This window comes from Thrips palmi, unplaced genomic scaffold (genome assembly GCF_012932325.1).
Source record: "Thrips palmi isolate BJ-2018 unplaced genomic scaffold, TpBJ-2018v1 HiC_scaffold_12, whole genome shotgun sequence".
Lineage (NCBI taxonomy): Eukaryota > Metazoa > Arthropoda > Insecta > Thysanoptera > Thripidae > Thrips > Thrips palmi.
The window spans coordinates 8,776,966-8,798,741 of record NW_023144623.1 but is presented as its reverse complement, the minus strand read 5'-3'; the positions used below and the strand labels follow the sequence as shown (position 1 = coordinate 8,798,741).

The 21,776-nt window shown below is 60.5% G+C and overlaps 2 protein-coding genes across 2 annotated transcripts; both read right to left on the bottom strand.

Annotated features, from left to right (window-relative positions):
- Positions 1 to 2,071: 2,071 nt before the first annotated feature.
- On the bottom strand, positions 2,072 to 9,461 carry LOC117640322 (probable ATP-dependent RNA helicase DDX31). Its single transcript, XM_034376741.1, has 11 exons — positions 9,290 to 9,461; positions 8,810 to 9,184; positions 8,454 to 8,720; positions 8,148 to 8,368; positions 7,689 to 8,061; positions 7,306 to 7,608; positions 7,036 to 7,226; positions 6,886 to 6,964; positions 6,709 to 6,808; positions 6,201 to 6,465; positions 2,072 to 2,379 (listed from the first exon to the last, which is right to left on the bottom strand). The coding sequence occupies exons 1-11, from the start codon at positions 9,347 to 9,349 to the stop codon at positions 2,160 to 2,162; spliced, it is 2,454 nt and encodes an 817-aa protein (XP_034232632.1). The 5' UTR covers positions 9,350 to 9,461; the 3' UTR covers positions 2,072 to 2,159.
- A 3,080-nt stretch (positions 9,462 to 12,541) lies between these two features.
- LOC117640003 lies at positions 12,542 to 14,446 on the bottom strand. Its single transcript, XM_034376150.1, has 6 exons — positions 14,047 to 14,446; positions 13,704 to 13,905; positions 13,470 to 13,552; positions 13,284 to 13,364; positions 12,957 to 13,152; positions 12,542 to 12,886 (listed from the first exon to the last, which is right to left on the bottom strand). Exons 1-6 carry the CDS (start codon positions 14,104 to 14,106, stop codon positions 12,732 to 12,734), a joined length of 777 nt encoding a protein of 258 aa, XP_034232041.1. The 5' UTR covers positions 14,107 to 14,446; the 3' UTR covers positions 12,542 to 12,731.
- Positions 14,447 to 21,776: the final 7,330 nt, after the last annotated feature.

The window sequence follows — 21,776 nt, the reverse complement described above, 5'->3', positions numbered from 1 at the left end:
GTGCGTCGTGCGCCCTGCTCTCGTCGTCCTCGGCGCCCTCGTCGGCGTCCTCACCGTTCGCCAATGTGGCGGGGCCGGGCGGGGCGCGGCGGGGCGCGGCGGGGCGAGGCGGGGCCCCAATCAGCCAGATTATTGACACAATACCGCTGATTAAAGGCACAATGGCGGCGATGGCTGCGAATCGGCGAGTCAGCGCTAGAGAGACTCTCGAGACTCTCGCAGACACCGACTCCGGAGGGGCTCTGCGCGGCGCGGCCAAGAGATCTCTTAATTGGACCAAGCGCGGCCCTTGCAGTGTGCGGGCCGCGATCGCGCGGCGAAGGCGACGCCGTGGGAAGCGCATCGGCTCCGTTCCAGTTTCTTCAACAGACTCCTGATCAGTATTTTAATTCTGTTATTGCTTGTTTATTGTTACTAAAGGTGGGTCACTGATGATGCGCCCGAACTCTCGGGCTGAAGAGATGCAGGAAAGCGGACTGCAGCTGACGCGGGCTGTCGTCGCCGCTGGGGCCGCTGGGCAGTGCGGCTGCCACGGGATGGGATGACATGGCCGCTGGACGCGGGACGCGGGACGCGGCGACGCGGCAGAGCTCAAAGCGTCTCAAAGCCAGAGCAAATAAGAGCTAATGAAGAGGGCGGTGCCAGCCCGGCCCAGCCCAGCCCGGCCCAAAGAGCGGGCCGTGCCCCCGGGGCGGGGGCGGGGCGGGGCGGGCGGGGCGGGGCGGGGCGGGGCGGGGCCCGGACGGTGCGGCGGCCACGCCCCTCGGCCGCCACTTTGCTCGCGTTTTACTTTGATACAGCCAGAACGGAGAAGTTGGTTTAAGGACGATGAATCGACTCTTTGCGCTCGGCTCCCTCTCGTGCCTCTGTGTGTGTGTGTGTGTGTGTGTGTGTGAGCGTGTGTGAAGGGGCCGACGCGGCCGAAGGGGCCCACCCTGCCGACACGCCGCCGCCTCTCCGCGCTGCCACGCCACTGTGTGGTGCTGTGTGGTGTATCCGTGGGAATGCCACTCCAATGACACTAATTATTGCTCATCGGCAGCCCTATGCAGCCTCCTGGACACCTTGTGTCGGGGCGTCGTCGGGCCGTGCGTTGGTTGTGTGTGCACTGCCCTCATTGCGGTGTTTAGCTCCGACACCGGCGGGACGGTCGCGAAAATGGCAAGGCCGGACACGCCCCGTGGAGGCCCGGGCATTTGTCAGCGTGGCAGTTTTGCAGTGGGGAGGGTCTCCGGGGAGAGGGGAGGGCGGAGGGGGAGCACTGGCTTTTGGCGCCTCGGAGGTGTTTCCTGCCTAATTGTGCAATCAGTAGTGCAGGCTCCGCGCTGACGCCAGTGCTTAGTGCCGCACACACAGACAGACACACTCACACACACAGGCGCACCTGTCTGCCATTCCGTGTAGGTGGCACCGTGACTAATACCCCAGCGGGCCATGGTGCGTGGCAGTGTGGCAGTCGGACCGTCGCAGCGCTACCCCGCGCGCGAGGGACTCTCGGCGGGGATGGCGTGGAGAGTCCCTCGCACGCGGAGTAGCGGAGCAAACGCGAACGCGGGTCGCTAAATCTGACCGCCGCTCGGCTTCTTCTCCTTCTTCTTCTTCTCTCTGCTCCTCCTGTGCGCCGTTTTCTGCATGACACTGTACTGCCCGGGGCTGTTTGCTCCGAGTTTGCTCGTCGAGACGCGATTCGCCACGGCAACGGGCCGAGCCCCACTGAGACACTGTAAGTTTCCGCAAAGTTGGGTCATTCCTGGGCGAGCCGGGCCGGCCGGCGGCGCTCTGCTCTAATCGACCCGCATCAGGCGTGGCGCCAGGCCCGCCTACACTGCAAAAGGAAGGCTTTCGCAGTGCACCAGTTACCAGTTTGCGCGGGGCTTTGCCTCGACTTCTGTGTGCGTAACTCTATCGTCGTTGGTAATTTCGACCTGGTGAGAGAGTGCCTCGCACCTTGCTGTGCGCTGGCTGTGCGCCCGCAGAGTCGAGGGTAGGCCACCCGCTCGCTGCCATGCGTCGTATTTCGGCTAATCGCTGCTGTTATTTTGGTGACTTTAGGGAAAAACAAGAGGCAAGGTTCTGTAACAGTGACGGTCTTTTATTAAAAATAATAATCTGATTCTTTTCCGTCCGCGTCCAGCCCAACCAAAAACAACAAAAGCCGCTCAATCCTCCTTCTTCTTCCTCTTCCTCGGCGCCAGCCCGCTGGAGAACTCCGAGATGGCCATCTTGGTGGCCCTGGCCTCGGACACCTTGACGCCGAAGGGGGAGGGCTTGCTGTGCACCGCCTGCGTGCTCTTCATGGCCGCGCCCGAGCCCGGCTTGCCGTCCATGATCTTGCCAGTGCCCCTGCCGCCCGCCAGCCCGCGGCTCGAACCCGGTCCGCTGCAACAACAAAAACAAAACCGTCAACAACGGGGCGAAGACAAGGCCTCCAGCGTCCCCTTCCTGGACGTGCAGGCCCGCGTCCAGGACGCTACACTGGCGCGGCACGCGCTGAGGAAGGCACGGCGCTGGACAGAGCACGCCCTCTCCACCTCTCCTCTTTTTATTCTGTCTCTCTTTTCCCCGCGGGTGCACCGCGGCGGACCCGTGGCTTACTCGCTCCGTCTCTCTCGCACCGGCTCTGTCGGTGTGTTTGAAGAAGCCGTCAGCCCGACGCCGCCAGTGGGGCCGAGCGAGCGGAGTGCCGCGGCACAGAAGGATTCCGCCCCGCCCCGCCCCGCCCCGCCCCGCGCACGAGCACGCCACTTGACGCGTTGGACACGGGCCGGCTAGGGGCCGGGCGTCCACTGCAGGCCAGTCCAAAGGGCTCGGCCGCCGGCCGCCCCGCCGCCCCGCCGCTCGGCTGGAATGGCCGCAAGAACATCAGCCGCCAGAGCGGCGGGGCGGCGGGGCGGCGCGACGCGTCTTCAATCACGCCGGCCGGCCAACGCCACGCGGCTACTTTTTTTAACGATTTCCTCTGATCATCATTCCGGGGGCCGTGGCAGGCCGGCCGCGGCGGTGAAATGCCGGCCGGTGGCGGTTAGGCGTTAGGCCGCGCGGCTGACGGCAGTGTGGCGGCGGGCTGCCTCGCTCGCGAACGGCGGCACGGCCACCACGCCTCGGCGAGCGCGAGCACGGCGTCGGCCGAGGCAGCCAAGCCTGCTTTCCGAATTCCAGATGCGCTTAATAGTTTTCTATTTAATCCGGCGGAATCCGCGGGCAGCCTCCCGACGCCAGAGGCGGGGCGGGGCGGGGCGGGGCGGGGCGGGGCGGGGCGGGCGGGGCGCCTCACAAATCGACTTTACCGCACGGCTGCGCTCGTAGCGCTCACAGGCGGCGGGCCTGGCGGGCGTGGCGGGCCGCGCCACTACACTAGAGGCAGCGCTCATTACCGGCAAGATAAAGAAGACCCATACGGCTTGATTCGCTGATGAAGCCGACGGCCTCGGCCCGCCCCGCCTGCCCCGCCCCTCGCGCACCCCTTCCCGTCGTCCTGGAGAGGAGTCCCGCGCGGCGGGGCGGCGCGCCGGGCGCGTTTTTTACGCCCCTTTTAGAGCTTTTAGCGGCCGACTTGCGAGCCGAGCCGCCATTACGGCCCCGGGGGTCTGCCCCTTGGTCTGCCCCCGCCGCTCTGTCTCTCTCGCACTCGCGGGGCGCCCCGTGGGGGTGCGACAGAGACAGAGCGACACTCTTCAGCGCTGCCGCGGCGTTCCCTGCCAATAAGCGCCGTCGTGTGAATAGCGCCTCACTTCGCTGGAAGGCTATTCGCAGGAGGCATTCCTCGCTCGCGGCTGCGGAGTGAGAGAGTGAGGTAGTTACGGCGTCGCCGCCATCATCATCAGATTAATTAAATTACCAGTGATAAAGCCCAGAAGGGCCAAATCCGGCCGGCAACAACGGCAGCGACAATGGCCGGCCGGGCGGGCACTGCTGGGCCCGGGGGCACATCGGTACCGCATTGGTACCACATTGGTGCCAGGCCCGCGCACCGCGCCTCGCCCCGAGGCAGTCCGAACACAATCCAGGTACTGATTAATGACCACACAGGTAGCAAGACGCGCCAATCAATGCGCATCCCCACGGGACGCGCCGACGACGACCGACGACGCGCCCAGCACCGCGGGAACCGGTAGGGACTCGGGACGTGGGGCCCGGGCCTGCACCGAGGCCTGCGCGGACCCGCGGGGATCTACGCGGACCTACTGAGCACTCCTCGGGCGGGACTCCACGCCGCCGATCCAACGCCAACCCGTTCAATCAAAGCTCCCGAATGCAACAGAAACAAATCGGCGCCGGCATTCGCGCCGCCCGGGGCACCCCGATGACTTCGCCTAGCGCGGCCAGCGCGGCCAGAGCAGATGGGGCGCGGACGCCGCGAGAGGAACCGCTCGACGGAGAGAAACGCGCATTAGGCGGGGAGCGAGGAGGACAGCGACAGGCAGCCAGAGCGAGAGAGACAGGCAGAGAGGGCGACCACGCGCCGCGCCGCGCCGCTGCAGCGCGCTACCCAGGAGTCCGGCGGTCCCGCAGCAAAAGACTAAGGACCCCCCGCCGACTGTTGGGGGTCCAGTTTGGCCCGCCCCTTTGGGAGGGCGGCGAGCCGACGACGACCCGCCGCACCCCGCCCCGCCCCGCCCCGCCCCCTAATCGTGTGGTTGCGGTCTCATATCGGCGGCGGCCGGTGCCCGGGCGGTGCCAGAATCCACGCAGCTCCATCGAGTGCCCCAGCATCCATCACGGCCCGTCCTGTGGGAACGCGCAACGCTTCGGTGGACCGCGTTCGGCAAAGCCAAAGGGTGCAGAGGAGAGGCCGACAACGGCCGCCCGTCAGAAGTCAAAACCCCGCGGGTTACTTTTCCGATTTCACCCCGCGCGGGTACGCATCTGAAAAATTCGTGACGCCGGCACTGGGAGTCGAACCCGCGGCGCCGGTGGCGTGACACCCGGACGGGCGGCCGCGAAATCGCGATACATTTTGTTCCCGCGGCCTAATCAAGAGGATCGGTCTAGAACGCGCGGGAAGCCAGTCATTAATGAGCTTTGCCACGAGCCGCGCCGTGCCGCGCCGCACCGCGTCTTCATTGGTTCCGAGCGAGGGCCATCGCCGTGTGCGGGCTGCGGGGCTGCGGCTTGTGGCCGGGCGAAGTGGCCCAGTGCTAGTTTGGCCACATGGGGCAACCCTCTCTCTCCCTCCCTTCAGGACGGATCTGCAGCAATTAGCTGAGCGGCAGCCTTGATGAGATTATAAATCTGATGGCATGTTGTGTTGCCGCTTCCACCCCCGCCGCGCCCCGCCCCGCCCCCCGCGGAGCACGCCGAGCAGCCCAAGTGGATCAACTTAATGCCGGCGGTCGCAGGGGACCCCGGCCAGCAGACGGATTCCGCTGTCTCTCTCGCACCCCGGCGGAGGGCGCCACGAGTGCGAGAGAGACAGAGCGACGGAAGCGGTGTTCCGAATCGCCCTGCTGGCCTCCACCGCAAGCGTGTCCTCCCCAGGCCCAGGCGGGGTTCTCATGTCACTGGCAACCATTTCAACAACTTGGGCGACGCTTGGAACAGAGGCAGAGCGTAGGCACTGGGCTCCCGATGGTCCGATCCCACACCATCAAACCCGGCCGTGCCGTGCCGTGCCGTCCAGGCGGTGCCGTGGCCTGCCCGGGGAACGGGGCGTTAAACTCAAGAAGAGCCTCGATCAATCACACAAACCGCTGTCACGCTGCACCCGCTGCAGACCCATGCCGTCGCGCCGTCTCTCTCGCACGCCCGCGGGGCGCCCCTCGGAGAGCGAGAGAGACAGAGCGCCGTGCTGCACGGTGCCTGCACCCCCTGTCCCAGGCCTACCTCCGCGTTTAGGACCGTGCGCTGCCGCTCCGGAGTCCGGACGGTCCGGACCCCCTCTCCAGCAGATATAGAGCAGATTAATGCACAGGGTGATTACCACGTCAAAGCGTGTCGTATCCCAGACCCATTGTGGCGTTCGAGTGCTGCATCTGGGAAGGGCTGGGGCCTAAAGGCCTACGCGTCGGCCAGCATCGGCTGCATCGGCCTGCGCCACGGTAACCAAACAAAACAAAAAGCCCCTTAGAGGCAGGCTGCCTCTGCATGGAACACTAATTCACTTTTTTCCCCGTCGTCTGCTGCCGGTAAAGCCTCCGAGGCGAGGACCCCTTTTCGTTTCTTGTTGCCTTCGTCCAGCAGGGCCAGCCTGATCAACCTACCCCCGGGGCCGCTGCTGCCGCTGCTGCTGCCAGTCGCCGCCGGCGTGGCGAGGGCCTCCAGACGGCCTGCCGCCCTGGCCGCCGTGGCCCGCCTTGGCCTTGCCGCGGTCCAGCCACTGCTTCTTGCCCAGGCCGCCGATCTGCGAGGGCGCGTCCTTGAGCGCGAAGCTCTTGGCGTAGTGGCCCAGGTGCAGCGCCTTGAAGTTGAACACGGCGCGCGCGTCCACTGGGTAGCTGGCGTAGAACCGGACGAACGACACGTAGGCTGCAACAGACGGAAAGGCAGAGAGTGGCAGTGGTTTCCTTGGCTCTGGGCTCCGTGCGGGTGGCAGGTGGGTTGCCCACCCACACGGCGGCACGCACACCTACGCATGGCACGCAGGCCGGTTGGGTGGCCTGCCCACCAGGGGCACTGGGTCCCCCGGCTCGATGGGTGGCCTACCTCACGGGCGCGCGGCGGTCCTCCGCCCCCACCCCCACCCCCGCCCACGCGTAGAACGCGACGCACCTTTGCAAGCGAGATCGTGCAGCTCCTTGCGGCCGGTCACGGCGTCCTCGAAGCGGAGCTGCAGCTTGGTGGCGGCGAGCTCCGTGGCGCCCTTCCGCATCTAAAAAAAAAAAAAAGGTGCTAAAAATTTTTGCAGAACAGCAAAAATGCACTTTCTGTCCTTAATAAATGACTTACCTTGAGTAAGCCTGGATGTGAAACCGCCATGGTGGGAACGAGACTTTGTAGGCAGAGCTCTAAGCCCTCCTCCTTTATTCTAAAAAAATAATTTTAAAAATTAGAAAGAATATTTTAAAAAATGATTAAAGACAAACAGAAAAGGCTTACTTGACTTTACGGTCTTCAAGCTGTGAAATAAAAGTAGACTCTGAAGGGGCTAGTATGATGAGAGCTGAACCAGCTGTTCCCACTCTAGCAGTTCGTCCAACTCTGTGGACATAGTCAGCAGCTGTTGGGGGTGCAGTGTACTGTACAATCCAGTCGATGTGAGGAAGATCCAAACCTCGAGCAGCAACATCCTAAAAGAAGTAATTAAAAACAATTAATTTGCTGAGAGCAGGACGCACATGCGGTATGTTATACGAATTTATTACTTACTGTGCACAGGAGAACCCCTGAGGTGGCACTTCTAAATGTTTTGAAAACATCAGTTCTTTCTTTTTGAGTCATATTTCCATGGAGTTTGAAAAAATCAATGTCCACTAAACTCGGATCTTTTTCATCTTCTTCATCTTCATCTTTCTTCTTGAGTAAACCATATTCATCTTCAAGATCAGAGTCGTCATCAACTTCTCCAGTTTTCTTTTCACGGGTCCCAAGGACCGAAGATAGCATCTCAGTGTGAAAATCTACCATGTCTTGAGTAGCAAAAAATATGAGCATTTTTCTTTCATGAGACATCTAAAAGAAGGAAAACTAATATTAGAACATAACAGTAGCTTTGCAGAGTATTTGCTAATTTATTGTTACTCAATACTTACTCTACATTTCCAAACAATAAAAGATGCAAGTGTTACTAGTCTTAGCTTAGGTGGAATGAGAAGATACCATTGACTTAGACTCTCAGGTATGACTAGATCTTTTTCAATCAATTCCATGTCACCTTCTTCACCATCTTCATTCACAGTTGCAGCATCAACAAATTTAGGGTGCTTTAAAGTTAGACCTGCCAGCCGGTCAACAGAAGCACTCATAGTGGCCGAGAGCATAATTGTTTGTCTTTTCACATTATTCCGTCCCGCCAACTCCAGGAGGCTTGGCTTAACTTCAGGTGCATCAACATCTAAGGGATGAAACCGTTCCTTCTCCCCTTCTGGATTACCATACTGTTGCTCATTTAAAGACCTAACAAGACTGTAATTTCAAATGATACAAAAATTTGTTAAAAGAGTGCATTTAACAAATCCATTGAGATTGCCCTTTCTGAGAATGAAGTTTACCTTGCCACATCCTTTTCATAACCCATATCCAGTAAACGGTCAGCCTCATCAATAACCAACCACTGGACTTTGTCCAGAACAAGATTTTTGGTAGTTTCAACATGGTCTAATAATCGTCCCGGAGTGCCCACCAGAATGGCAATTCCTTTTCTTAAACGGGCTTTTTCAGATTTCTTCTTCTCACCACCAACTAAATAGCCAGGCACAATCCACGTAAATGGCTGAAATTCAAAAAGTTTTAAAACCAAATTTTAATAACTCATATTAATTTATAGTTTCTTTTGATTGAGCAGGGTAAAATTATACCTTCAAAAGTTTTACAAAACATTCATATGTCTGTAGAGCAAGTTCTCGTGTCGGGACAATCACCACAGCCCGAACTCCATCAGACCTTTGCAATTTTGGTCTTATTTTCTGCAAAGTTTCTACTATGGGTAAGGCGTATGCTATAGTTTTACCACTTCCTGTCTGAGAGCGCACAAGAGTATCTTTTCCGCTCATAATTACAGGGTAAGACAAACGCTGGACAGTTGTCACTTTAGACATACCCATGTTCTTTTCTAAATTTGCAATCTACAAATAAATTTAAAAATTCACAAATTAAACGCTGTAAAAAAAAACTCAAAAAGCCAAGAAAAGGGAGAGAAATTGCAGGTACTCACTAAATGAGGGTGAATTGGCATATCGTGAATAAGCTGAGCAGAAAACACACTCTCGGCGACAGGAGTAACATCTTTATGCTCCATGAAAGGAATGTCTTCAACATCTTTAAATAAAGCAGTCACAGCTCCTGCGGTTTTACTGACGGGTCGATTGGCAGGTTGGTCTGTCGATTCGTCATTTACTTGTTCGTCTTCACTTTCAACATCTTTAGGTTTGACCACTTCGAAATCCACATCATTCTCATCCTCATCCTCGGACTGAGGTTCCTCTTTCCTCTTAAACGGCTTTTTTTCTATTTGTTTTCCTTTGCCACTCTTCGACCATTTAGATACTTTTCCTCTCTTACCGCCCCAAGTTCCATCTTGATTTGGTCTCTGGAAGACAGAAAGACACGGTTACAGTCTCCAAAGGTTGCAGACCACACGAGGAAAAGTGAGGTTAACGCTTGATAAATTTAGAGCTAAAAACGGCTTTCGAACCTTCTGCGGCCTGCTGGTCTTCACGGGAATACTACATGTGTTTAGAGTAATATCTGACATGATTTTGGAGTGGGGTTCGTGCTGACACGAACTAGAAAACAGCAAACTTTGACAGTGTTTGGGAACAGGCACGAGTTGCGAACCAAAACAACGCGCCGTCTCTCTCACTCCCCTCCCCCTCTCCTTTAATCCATGTATGAGAAATTCAGCCGCGGGGAAACTTGATCGTTTCAAAACTGGCGCGAATCCTACCCGTTGTGAGGTACGGGTATTTTTCCTCGCCTTGGTATTCTGAAACTTTTTTTTTTTTCGGGCAACGCTGACACTGATCCTGGAAGGAAATCCCCGCCAAGCCGTTCCGCCAAAATAAAGTTGGCCGAACCCTTTTGCCTGCTCTTGCCCTGCGGCCCCATAAACCGTTATTTATTCGTCTCAAACTGCCTTCAAATCTGCGTTCGCCGCGGATGAGCGCATACCGCTCGAGTCGCAAACGGGGGGAGAGAGAGGTGCTCCGGGAGAAAGAGAGAGTGAGAAGGAGAGAGAGAGCCGGGAGAATTATGGCGCGTAGCAAAGTTCTCCTCCATTTTACACACGCTCCGAAACACGCCGGGCACGACGCATGGGGCCTAATGGAAGCAGAAGTGCCTGCGGGCTGATTCCGAGCTTTGGATCGCTCTGTCTTTCTCGCACTCGTGGCAGGGTGGCAGGTCTCGACGGGTCTCGCCAGAGAGAGACCTACTTCGGAATGGGCCTGCAGGGCCGTGGCAGCCTGGCGGCGGGCAAAGGGTTGCTTTCTTTGCCGTCCTTCCCTTTTTCTGCGCGCTCTGTGGCTTGATAGAGCAGTGAGGGGTGTTGGGGCTCGGCAGCTCCAGCGGCTCGCCTCGGAGCGAGGCTCGGACGTCCTTCTAATTGTGTGACGCTGTTAGTGGTCAGTAATGGATCCTGAGTGAGAAGGCCATCGCCCTGCTTCCTTCTCCTTCCTCCTCTTCCTTCTCTCTCTCTCTCCCGTCTTTCTGTGTTTGTGTGGAGGGTGGCCCGGAGTGGCAGCGAGGCACTTTAGTCAGTCAGTCGTCCTCCAGACAGGCCCAAACTCACCAACACTAATCGAAAAGGAGCTACAATCGATTTCGAACAAACTTGCTCGCCAGACAGGTGCGCGAAGGGCTGCCTACCTCCCAGGCGGCACCGCCTCGCCTTGGCACCGCGGCCCGGCCCCACGCTGCACGTGAGCGACGAGATAGAGCACCGCGCCAAACATAGCTCGGCTTGTCTCGAAGCGTGACTGCCGGACTGCGTGACTGCGTGACGGCCCGGGGGTGTGTGTCTCGGTGTCACCAGGTGACTGATTCCGAACAGCACCCTCGTCGCTCTGTCTCTCTCGCACTCGCCGCGCGTCCCGTGGGTGGAGTGAGAGAGACAGGTCGGAGTCCGTCCTGATGGCTCGGCGCACCGCGGTGCCGGAGGTGGCGGCGGAGGCCGGCATGCCGATGGACGCGCCCTCCGTCCTGCAGGCCCTGCAGGGCATCGCAGGGCATGCCCGACTCGGACCGCAAACTAACAAGGTTCGACTTGTGGCGCGCCGGCCGCGAATTTTCTCACGTGCCGAGGCGAGTAAGCAGCGAAGCGGTGAGGTGAGGCACTGCAGAGACTTGATTTCGAGAGTCGTTTTCGTCGCTCTGTCTCTCTCGCACCTACAGGGGACGCCGCATGAGTGCGAGAGAGACAGAGCGACGGCTCTCGGAATCAGTCTGCTGCAGCGGGGAGAGAGATCTCATTACAGTGGCGTTGCGCCGAAGCCATCGGCGTAACCATCGGCGTAGCCAGGGGGCAGGCGCGAACGGTCCGGTCTCGCCGCCCTGTCTCTGTCGCACTCAGGGGGCTCTCCGTAAGGGTGCGAGGGAGACGGAGCGACGAACCGCTGAAGCGGCGGCACCTTCGGCCACGCCACTGCTGCCTACGCCGGCGTCGGCGACCACAAGTACACAAGAACACTGGTAGCTGCGGCAACACATGCTGCTGTCTGGTGGGCACACCGGCACACCGGCACGCTGGCTGCGGTAAATGAAATGCAATTGTGTATGTAATGGCGGCGGGCCGCGGCGGGCCGACGGGGAAGCATTCCCGCGCGCAAACGAGTTGGTTAGCGCCGCGCGCCGCCGCCGCCGAGGTGATCATTTTCATACCCCAGCCGAGCCGTCTGTCTCTCTCGCACTCACGGGGCGCGTTGTGAGAGTGCGAGAGAGACCGCCGTGAAAACTGGCGCGGCGCGCTTTTTCCGCGGGCCGTATACCGTACGGCGCGCGGATCCGCCGCGCTGCCGGCGTCCTCCGCGACTACATTTTTATGGACGGCGCGTGCGGCGGCGGCGGCGTCGACGGCGTCCTCCCAAAACGCTGCTCCGCCGCCGCCACAACCGCGCCGTCGAGAAAATGGCCGACAGAGTACTTCCACGGCGGGCGGGCGGCGGGGGGGGCGGGGCGGCGGGCGCGGGGCGCGGCGGCGGGCGGGCGCGGGCGGCGCCCCTCTAGACAAATCCTCGCTTTCCATTGGCCACGCTGCCGCAGCTTTTCCGGCTTTTATCTCTCTGTCCTCGCCGAGACGCGGAGAGCATTAGGGGCAGGGCGAGGAAGGACGCCCCCGCAGCGCGCCTCCGCCCAGGGGGAGCGAGAGAGAGGGGGGATCGGTCGTAAATCCGGAGAGAGAAACGCAACTGTGTCGTCGTGTGTGTGAGCGAGCGCGTGTGTGTGGCAAGGCCGGCAAGGCGAGGCTGACGCGCCGCCGCCGCGGGGGATGAAGGGAAGATAGAGAGAGGAAAAAATAGAAGAAAGTGCTAAACAGAGATGATAGAATGAGACGGAGAAGGGTGTGGGGGCGGATAGAGCGATAGAACGCGATCCAAGTCGTCGGCACTTTGCCGCCAGCGAGCGGCGCGCAGTGCACGGGTCTTCTTTTGTCCCCGGTGACCATGCCGCCGCCGCGGGTTCCAACACCTCTCTCTCTCTCGCACTCTCGTGGCGCCCCGAACGAGCGCGACAGAGACAGAACGCGGCCGCGGGGACGCCGCTGCTGAGCACGCATTCACGGACTCCATCCATATCCCAGTCGGGCCGCGTCCGCGTGTCAACGTCAGAGGGGCGTTTTCTGAGTCATTGCTTTGCTGGCTTATTTGCCGACAGTTTCCGCAGGGTGGAGGTCCCAACCCGATTCCATTAAAGGCTCCTAAAGAAGTAGGGGAATAAGGAAAGTCGTGCCTCCGTATTTACAATGTGGTCTATATTTCATTCGTATTAAAAATTCATACAATTAACAGTCTTATCCCTTATGTAATCTTACTCAAACTTTAAAAAGCGCATCTATCGCGCGGAAAAAAACGGTTAAACCTAACGATCACAGAAAATCTTTCCTCCTAGGAAAACAAGCCGGGCACAAACACACAAGCGGTTCACACCTCGTCGGACCGGAGGGGCTCCTTGGACGCCAGCGTCGACAGGCAGTAGCCCTCGTCGCCGGGGCCGGCGTGGCGGTGCTGGGGCTTCTCCGACGACGACCACCTCCTGTGCGCCACCAAGACCACCAGCCACGTGTACGCGTTCACCACTGCGGACCAAAAACAATTGCGTTGAACAGTGCAGAGGTTGGACAAAGTTCGGCGAGGCGCGCGGCTTACGCAGGTAGATGGCCGTGACGGCGATGTGCACCAGGGCGGCGCGCTCCGCGTCCTCGTCGCGCTGCTGCTCGTGCTGCCGGGCGTGCTCCTCCCAGGCGTGCAGGTCCTCGGCCTTGTGGTAGGGGTGCGGCGCCATGGGGTGCACGTAGCGCAGGGGGTGCTTGGCGTCCGACACGAACTGCCCGTACTGCGCCACCTGCAACAAGCTCGCCGTCAGCGCGGTGGCCGGCGGCCTCTCTCGCACCTACACGGGATGCTCCATGGGTGCGAGAGAGACAGAACGAGGAAGATGACGCTGCCGCGAGGAGGTTCCCCCAGGACGAGCACCTGCACGACGACGCGGGCGATCTGCGAGGCGACGGACAGCGCCTGCAGCAGCAGCCAGGGCAGCGCGCCCCACCGCAGCGTCTGGAAAGTGCACCGCAAAAATTACAATCACGTCGAAAAACAAGAAAAAGAAACAAAACTTGGTCTTCGCCCAGCGTCGACAAAGCCAGGCGAAGCCTCACTCACCTTGATGGTGGTGCGAGCGAGCAGGACGCTGGCCGTCCAGTAGAGCGCGGCGAACGCCAAGAAGCCCGCCAGAACGTCGCGCACTGCAACAGGGAGCATGACGTCACCGAAGCCAAGCCGTCGCCCTGGAGGGAATGTCCGCGAATAGACGCGGACCGCACTGCACAGCGCGCAGCGGACTTTGGACCGGACCAAAACAACCCAGCGTTTCGGCTCGCCTCGCGGTGTGCTCACCGAAGGGGTCGAAGGGCTGCGGCTCGGCGTCGACGCCGTCCTTGAAGGGACCGTGGTGGTCGTGGTGGTCGCGGTGCAGGGAGTGGCGCTGCTTCGAGTCCAGCTCGTCCAGGCTCAGCCCCAGCAGCACGGCCACGCCGCCGTCGCCCGTGCCGCGCGCCAGCTCCGAGGCCAACTGCGCCACCACCACGGTGGACGTCACCTGCAGCAGGAACAGGGGGCACTCTCAATCAACGCGAAGCAGGCCACGACGGCCACGACCCAGCAGACTGACTCCAGTCGTTCCTCTCTCCCTCGCCTAAACTAGACACCCTGGCGAGAGAGACAGAGCGTCAAAACTCACCACGCCGAGCACGGCGACCATGCGGGCGCCCACCGCGATGTCAACACAACACAGAGGCATGGCGTGCGGATCGTTCGGGTCGCTCCTCGAGGACGTCGAGCTGGTGGTGTCTCAGTCCACGCTGCGCGCCACATGCGTCCCGGTTCGAGCTCGCGCAACAAGTCCAACTAGTCCAGCGGGGTCCGCTCCAGACTCTCGGCGACAACGAGTACGGCGTGGACGGCAGGCGGCGGGCGGTGTCGACGTGATGGTGCTCTGGCGGCGGGGCGGCCGGCAGTAGAAGACCCGGACTCGACTGGCGGACGGACGGACGCGTTCGGGCGGCTGCGTGGCGTGGCGGACTGGCGGACCTCCACTCGCAGCGACAGCCGGCGAAAGCGACACCACACTAGCGCCGCAGCGGCCGAAATAAAAGTGCTGAGGAAGAACGCCGAGACTGGACAAGACGGCGGCAGGGTGGCCGGCGACCAACCGATGACGATGGCGCGTCAGCAGCCCGCCAGCCCGCCAGGCAGGCAGAACGTCGCACGGCGCTGCACGTTGGGCGGCCTGCCTACCGGGCGGCGCGCTGCCTGCCCTCGGGCCTGCCGCCAGAGACAAAGACCATGCCTCCTCTTCAGCGGATAAGTCCGTCCGTTGATTACTTTGCCCCAGCGTGCCCCGCGCGACTGCAGTGATAAAGTGCCCAGAGAGTCGCCGTCTTCTCGAAATCGATTCGAGATATCGAGTCGAGACATCGCGGCACCAGGGGAAGCGGGTCGAGCGTCGTCTGCCGATTTGCAAAGTTGTTCCCTCTTACCTCCGCATCGCGAGTCGCGGGGGCCGAGCAGAGCAGTGCTCGCTCGCTCCGTCTCTCTCGCACCCCAACCGCACGCCCTGCGAGTCCGAAAGAGAGAAAGAGAGAAAGAGAGAGAGGGCAGAGCCTCTGTTCGGGAGCAGCCTGCTGTTTCCCTTTCCGCAATGCGAAAAATGCAAAAGTTTACGAGAGCGACTCGCCGCCGCCGCCGTTCGCCAATTTGGCGACGACGATGAAGAAGTGGAAATGGAACGGAGTTTTTCCGCGAGGAGAAAATAAAAAGAGGGAAATAAAATAAAAGGAGGGGGAAGGGAGGGGGAAAAAAGGGGCTGGAAGCAATGACATGCCTGGAGGCTGTCTGGAGGCTGGCAGCGGGCAACGCGACGAACCGCTGGAGCAGAAATGCAGAAATGTGGACAGGAATGGAATGGTTTTGTCACCACCGCCACCACCACCACCACCACCTACCGCGCAGTGCCGTGCCGTGCCGCCTCCCCCGCGCCGGTCCAGGGGTGCTAAAATATGCAGGCCGGGTTGGGGGCCGTCCGGGTCCGGCGGCGGGACCTCCGCGCCTCGCGCCGACACCCCGCGGGGCCCACGGCCGTGCCGCCGTGCCGCGGCCTGCAAGCGTGTCCAGGAACCACGTAACACGCCAGTGTTTGGTTCCAGTCCCGTTTGAAGGATTCGCGGAGCATAAAACGCGCTGGACGGAAAACTCCGCTCTAGTTCCAAAGTACACTCCACACAGGCCTTTCCGCCCCGCTGTGCGCGTTGGCGCGCCGGCAAGGCCCCCGAAGGACCCGAAGGGCTGCCGAGAGGTTCCCGAAGGACGCCGAAGCGTCCCGAAGGCCGAGGTGGAGGCCGAAGGGTGGGAAGGGCGTGGTAAAATGGCGGAGTGGCAGCGCCGGGCCGAGCTAACCCTGTTTGCCTCGACAATGCCTCGCCCTGCCTCGCCGGTGCAACGAGATACGGCAGCGTGAAAGGGCTGTGCGGCACAGACTAGCCGCTAATAGGTCGAGGCAGCCGAGGCGTGGCGGGGCGGGGCGGGGCGGGGCGGGGCGGGGCAGCCCGGAGTGGCTGGCTCGCCAAATGGAACAGTTAGCGACTCTGGAGGACTAATTGGTCGGGGCACTTGGCAGACAATCGGGACTGCCCCACGGCCGCTCCAGGTGGCCGACGACGCCGCTGTAGCGACACTGGGAATGGCCCCCAGCCTGACGGGCCGCGGCAGGAGAGGAGCTTTCGCAGCGTCACTCTGCATGTTTTCGTGATCCGGAATTCGGAATATATTCATGACCCCATTAAAACGCGGCTTCCTGCACTATTCCTCATCGCCCGATAACTTTTACCATTCCCCGGCGTGGCTGGCGGCGTCCTCCCGACGCGACGCGACGCCCAGCGACTTTCTGTCTGGCAGCCCCGCCGCCCCGCCGCCCCGCAGTCACGGGCGGCAAAATTTGAAAACACTTTTCGCTTCGCGCGGCTCCATTAATTCGCTGTGTGAGTTCGTGTGAGTATGTGTGTGCATGTGCGAGCGAGAGAGAGACATGGTAAAGTGGGTTTTATGGCAGGGTGTGCGAAACACTATACGGGGCCGAGCGGGCCCCCGGCGGGGCGGGGCGGGTGGTCGGTCTGTCGAGACGGAGGACGGAGGCAAGTACTGAGAGCGAATCGGTTTCCGGCTTGGCAGTCCGCGCATGCGGCGGCAACCCTTCCCCCTGCAGACTGATTCCGGCCGGGGAAATCTCTCCCTCTCTCTCTCTCTCTCTCTCCCTCTCCCACACTCAAAAGGCGTTCCTTGTGGGTGCGAGAGAGACAGTCTGTTGTCCCTTCCCGTCCACCACATCATCATCAGCAGTGCGACTTGTGCAGAAAGGTCTGCTTTGACCGCCACGATGACTCCGACGGCGGAGAGAGAGAGAGAGAGAGGAGAGAGAGAGAGAGAGAGAGAGAGAGAGGCAAAAAAATATCGGCACGCTCTGACAGCACTACATTCCGTATTCCGCCCCATTTGACTCTCTGGCTTTTCCCTCCGGCATGTCGAGGAAGGCCGCGGCACAAAGAAAGACGGATCGCGGCAACAGCATGAGGGAAATATCGCGAGTGAATATTTTTGCCGAGGGAAACTTTTATCCGTCGCTGCGTAATGCAAATGGGCGCAAATAGTCGCTTTTCGGAGGTCAAACAGAGTCGGAATCCGAGATTCGGGACGACGCGGGCTGCGGGGTCGGTGGAGCAGACGCTTAGCGGGGCGGCGCCTGGAACCCAGCCAGCCCAGCCCCCCCCCCCCCCCGGGGGGGGGGGGGGGGGGGGGGGGTCGAGGCTGCGTTATGAGGGGTAGCGGAGCGGGGTCAGCGAGGCTGGTGGACGAGGGATTCACGTGACCACGGACGACGGTAGTATGAGAAGTTTCATCAAAGCGGATAGCTGGAACTGGCTGGCTGGCTGGCTGGCCGGCTGGTTCCCCACGACGGAAACGGAGCCACACCCTTTCTAACCCAATTTGCGGGCGACCCCCTCGGACAGGCGCGGGGCGCGGACAGGCGTCGGGGCGGCGTAAGTTGTACTGATGAGCACGATGAGACAGTCGTCGGTAATAGTCTGTGTTCTGTGTTCCCAGTTTCGTGTTTCTCCGCTTAGTTGAGAAACAAAGTTGTTGTCGCGCGTCGCGTCTCGGCCTGCGCCGGGCGAGGCGGCCAGCACACTGACTCCGAGGGTCTGTCGTCGCTCTGTCTCTCCCGCACTCACGGGGCGTCCCGTAGAGGTGCGAGAGAGGCAGAGCGACGAAAGCGACCCCCGGAATCGGTCTGCAGGGGGTGTCGTCGGCGAGTTGCACAAGACGCGCTGGTGCTTCCCCCGTCTGAGGTTGCCACCGAGCCCGCCCCGCCCCGACAGTGGGCGGATGACAGTGCGCCTCGTCGCTCTGTCTCTCTCGCACCACAGTGGCACGCCCCATGAGTGCGAGAGAGACAGACGTGTTGGGGAGACGGAACAACTGCAGCGAAATAAAGGCGCCGGCATCGGCAGATTCGGCTAAAGTTTCCGCTTGGCGCGCGCGCCGGCCGAGTGGCAACCCTACACGGGCGCGTCGCCCGGGCGGCAACCCTACGCGCACGCGCGGCACGCCTCGGCAGACCGGCCCACAACAAACGGCAAATTGTATCACGAAACGCAAGTGCGATGTGGCGAAAAATAACGACGCAGTAATAAGGGATGAATCTCCGCCCACTCGCTCCCCTTTTAGTGTGTGTGCGCGCGCGTGTGTGCGTGTGTCTGTGTGCGTCTGTGTGCGTCTGTGTGTGTGCGTGTTTACTCCGTTTGCAATGCAAATGTCCGCCTCGCTCGCTGAGTCTATCCCACCGCTCTCTCCAGCAGTCTCCGACCATGCTCCAACCCCGTCTCTCCTCTCGCCCCCACTCCTCCCTCTATCTCTATCTCTCTCCCTCTCTCTCCCAGTCCCCCGCCAGGCCCCGCTGCTGACTTAACGCGATACGGAAACACCAATAAAGTTTGCGCCAGTCGGGAAGATTCTAGTCGTCTGGTTTACGAGCGTCATGTCGGTGTACGTCATACACGGCGGCGGGGAGGGGCGCGGGCGGAGCGGCGGCAGACTCAAAACAAGCAGTCGTCCTGTTTTTGCGGCGAAATTAGAAAGAGTTTGAAACGATTCAAATTGTGTGTTTTGCGTGACTTTAAGGCGAGCCTGGCCGCCCGGCAGGTAGGCCAGCCGTCCGCTCCTCTGGGCGGCGTGTTGCCTATACCTCGTTCCGTAGGCGGACGGCCGGGCAGGGCGCAAATGACTCTTTGGATCAAGAAAACAAAAACTCCTCTTGGCTTTTCATTTAAAGAAAACAATTCTTGATCCAAACCTTTTCTTGTTTCAAAAAAAAAATAATCTTGAATCAAGATTTTTCTCGGATTTGCTTTAATCCAGAGGGAGTCAAGAAACCAAGAAGGTGGGTCTCTCGGTCCGCGTAGAAGCCGACTTGTTCTCCTTCGTTAAATCCATTTATAATTTGTTGTTTTGAAATTCATCTGCCGACACTGAGACAACGGCCGAAGCGGCGGCGGGGTCCTTAGGTCCTTAGCCCTCGCCGAAACTAAAGGTGTGCCCTGAATGGGTCGGAAGGGCGCGGGGGTCCTTGTCCTTTGTTCGCCTGGAGTCCGACAGCGAGGCTCGCCCCACCCGTGCGTGCGAGAGAGACAGACAGCGGTGCTGTTCGGAAGGTGCCCCGGCCCAGGGCTCGGCACGAGGCCAGCGGCCGCCGATTCGGAACACGTCGCTCTGTCTCTCTCGCACTCGAGGGGCGTGCCCGGGGGTGCGAGAGAGACAGAGCGACGACACGCTGTCGGGAATGGGCCTCCGGTGGGTACCCCTGATAGCACGCAAATCGCTCCCTTTCACCCCCCCCCCCCCCCCCCACAGGCCGGCCGCGGCCGCTTCAGTCCGTTCAGCTCACCAAGGCGACGCCGAAACCCCTGAAACCGGTTGAAACGCTGAAACGACGCGTGAACCAAGCCCCGTTCGGCTTGGCCGACGCCTTCGGAGAGAGGGGAGGGGGGGGGGGGGGTCGGCACAGCGCGCCAAGGGCAGCCAAGGGCCCCGAAGGCCCTGCTGCCGGGCTGCTGGGCCCTCGCAATGGGACCAAAGGGACAAAGGAAGGGAAGTGGGATATGGAGGCTGGCTGGCTGCCTGGCTGGCTGCCTGTCGAGCGAGCCGCTTGCCTCCACTTTGTCGGCTAAATTTGTCATTAATGCTGCCGACGCCTTCTCACTCCGTCACTCTGTCTCGCTCTGGCGGCGCGCTAATTGAAATGCAAATACCAATTTCTCATACCGAGTGCGCGGGAAATCTTTGTTGCTGTTGTTGTTTTCTTTTTACCAGTTTCTCTTTTTTTTTTGCGAAACGCTCTTTTCTGTGCCGCCGTACGGCCCCGTGACAGGAAGTGCTGATGAAAGTCGAGCGAATGCGGGTTTTCGGCGAGGAGAGGGCGGGGCGGGGCGGAGCGTGTAGCAAGCACAAGCTTCTCATGTCGCATGGAAATTTGCTTGCGCCACTTTGAGGCCTTTGCTTATGCAAACATGGGACTGAGCGACTTGAAACGAGGCAAGATGGGTCGCGGGGCAGCCGGGAGGGGGGAGGGGGAGGGGGTTCAACTGTGGATGGGGAAGCGCTCACCGCACAAAACACACACGCGCGCACACACAGGCGCCCACACGCGCGCGCGCGCGCGCGCGCACACACACACACACACACACACACACACACGAGAGCCAACAAAGTGGACAACAAAGCGACACGTCGAAGCGCCGCGCCTTTTTATTTTATTCAGACAAAAAGTCCAAAAAACTGGTAAAAACAAAAAAAAGGGGGGGGACACGACGGGCCGGCACCGCCTTGCATAGTTCATGCGGAAGAATTGCCTTGTAATCACTTCCGAAGTCTTTAAAGCAGAAGGCCGGGCTGCGCCGGGGGCTGGGTGCAAATTCTACCCTTTTCGGGCCATTCCACGGCGCGGCGCGCCGCCGCGCCGCGCAGAGCATTAACCTATGAATATTGTAATCGCTTCCTGGCCCAACGTTGCCCAGCCTGGCCCGGCTGTGAGCAATCAGCCCAACTCGGGCCGCCCCGAACGGCCGGGCCGGGCCGGGCCCTGGGTCGGCCGATGACTTGCAAATGGCCGTCTTCTTTTCGCCCTCCGCGGTTTTAACGAGTTTCCCCCTGAATGCCGCCGCTCACTCGGCCGCCAGACAGCCGAAAGCCCGAAGCTATTCCGGCCGAGAATCAGGAAACAAAATACCGGAATTTCTGCGAGAAACTTGGGTTCAATGCCAACCAAATCATGGTCATCAAGTAGAAAACAGGACAAATGCAAAAACCTTTAAAAAAAATTCCCTACGGAGGATTTGAAACCCGGATCTTCGTGTTCGAAATTCGACGTCCCTACCCACACGGCCACGGCGACGTCACCGGAACCGGCCCGCACACCAGGCTTCACCATCCCGCCGGCCAGGAACAGAAATCCCTGCCACTTACGGGCGTTTCCGCCTCGGCCTTTTCTTTTCCCTCTCTCCTGCCCTCTCTCTCCCTCCCTATCTATCTCTGTTTGTGTCTCTCTCGCTCCTTCACCGTGGCGGCGGGGCCTCTCTAAAGAAGTCCGTCCCAGAGAAGAAAAAGGAGGGAAAAAACTTTGCCATTACCAAGCGTAATGGACTTGTAGCAAAACAGATTGGTTCCTATTCCGGGCCGCATCAAGGGCGCGGGGAGGGGGAGGGGGAAGGGTTGCGGAGGGAGAGGGCCGCGAGGGCTGTTGGGCGTGAGTTGAAGTGGCCCTAGAAAGGGCGGCCACGGCGAGAGGGGGGAGGGGGGAGGGGGTGACAGCGGCACGTATTAATGGAGAGATTTCCCAGAGAGGCGTGGTGGCGGCCGTCACGTCACGTGGACCGAGGGAGGGAAAAAGAAGCGACCCGCCCTGCCTGCCTGCCTGGCTGCCTGCCTGCCTGGCCGCCTGCCTTGGTGCTGCCAGCCCCGCCCTGCCCGCCTGCCTGGCTGCCTGCCTGCCTGGCCGCCTGCCTTGGTGCTGCCAGCCCCGCCCTGCCCGCCTGCCTGGCTGCCTGCCTGCCTGGCCGCCTGCCTTGGTGCTGCCAGCCCCGCCAGCCCCGCCAGCCCCGCCTCCCTCAAAGGGCGGTGAAATGGGCGCGATGATTGGCGCCATGACAGAGTGGCCAGAAGTGGAGATGTTTATTCAAAACAAGCGAAAACGAAAACGGGGGGTGAAACGCGAAACGAGAGGGGCGGGGCGGGGGTAAGGGTGGGCAAGGTGGAAGGAGGGTGCGGAGAGAGAGAGAGAGAGAGAGAGAGAGAGAGAGAGAGAGAGAGAGAGCGACGAAACGGTGTTGGGAATCCGCCTTGTCCAGCAGCGCCCCCTGCGTT

Bases quoted from the DNA above. Each gene is read 5' to 3' on its own strand.
- LOC117640322 (XM_034376741.1), bottom strand. From the start codon at position 9,349: ATGTCAGATATTACTCTAAACACATGTAGTATTCCCGTGAAGACCAGC. The intron at 8,721-8,809 runs GTGAGTACCTGC...ATTTATTTGTAG, and splicing joins TGCCAATTCACCCTCATTTA to ATTGCAAATTTAGAAAAGAA. The intron at 8,062-8,147 runs GTAAACTTCATT...TTGAAATTACAG, and splicing joins TATGAAAAGGATGTGGCAAG to TCTTGTTAGGTCTTTAAATG.
- LOC117640003 (XM_034376150.1), bottom strand. From the start codon at position 14,106: ATGCCTCTGTGTTGTGTTGACATCGCGGTGGGCGCCCGCATGGTCGCC. The intron at 13,553-13,703 runs GTGAGCACACCG...TCCCTGTTGCAG, and splicing joins GCAGCCCTTCGACCCCTTCG to TGCGCGACGTTCTGGCGGGC. The intron at 13,153-13,283 runs GTGCTCGTCCTG...AGCTTGTTGCAG, and splicing joins TCGCCCGCGTCGTCGTGCAG to GTGGCGCAGTACGGGCAGTT.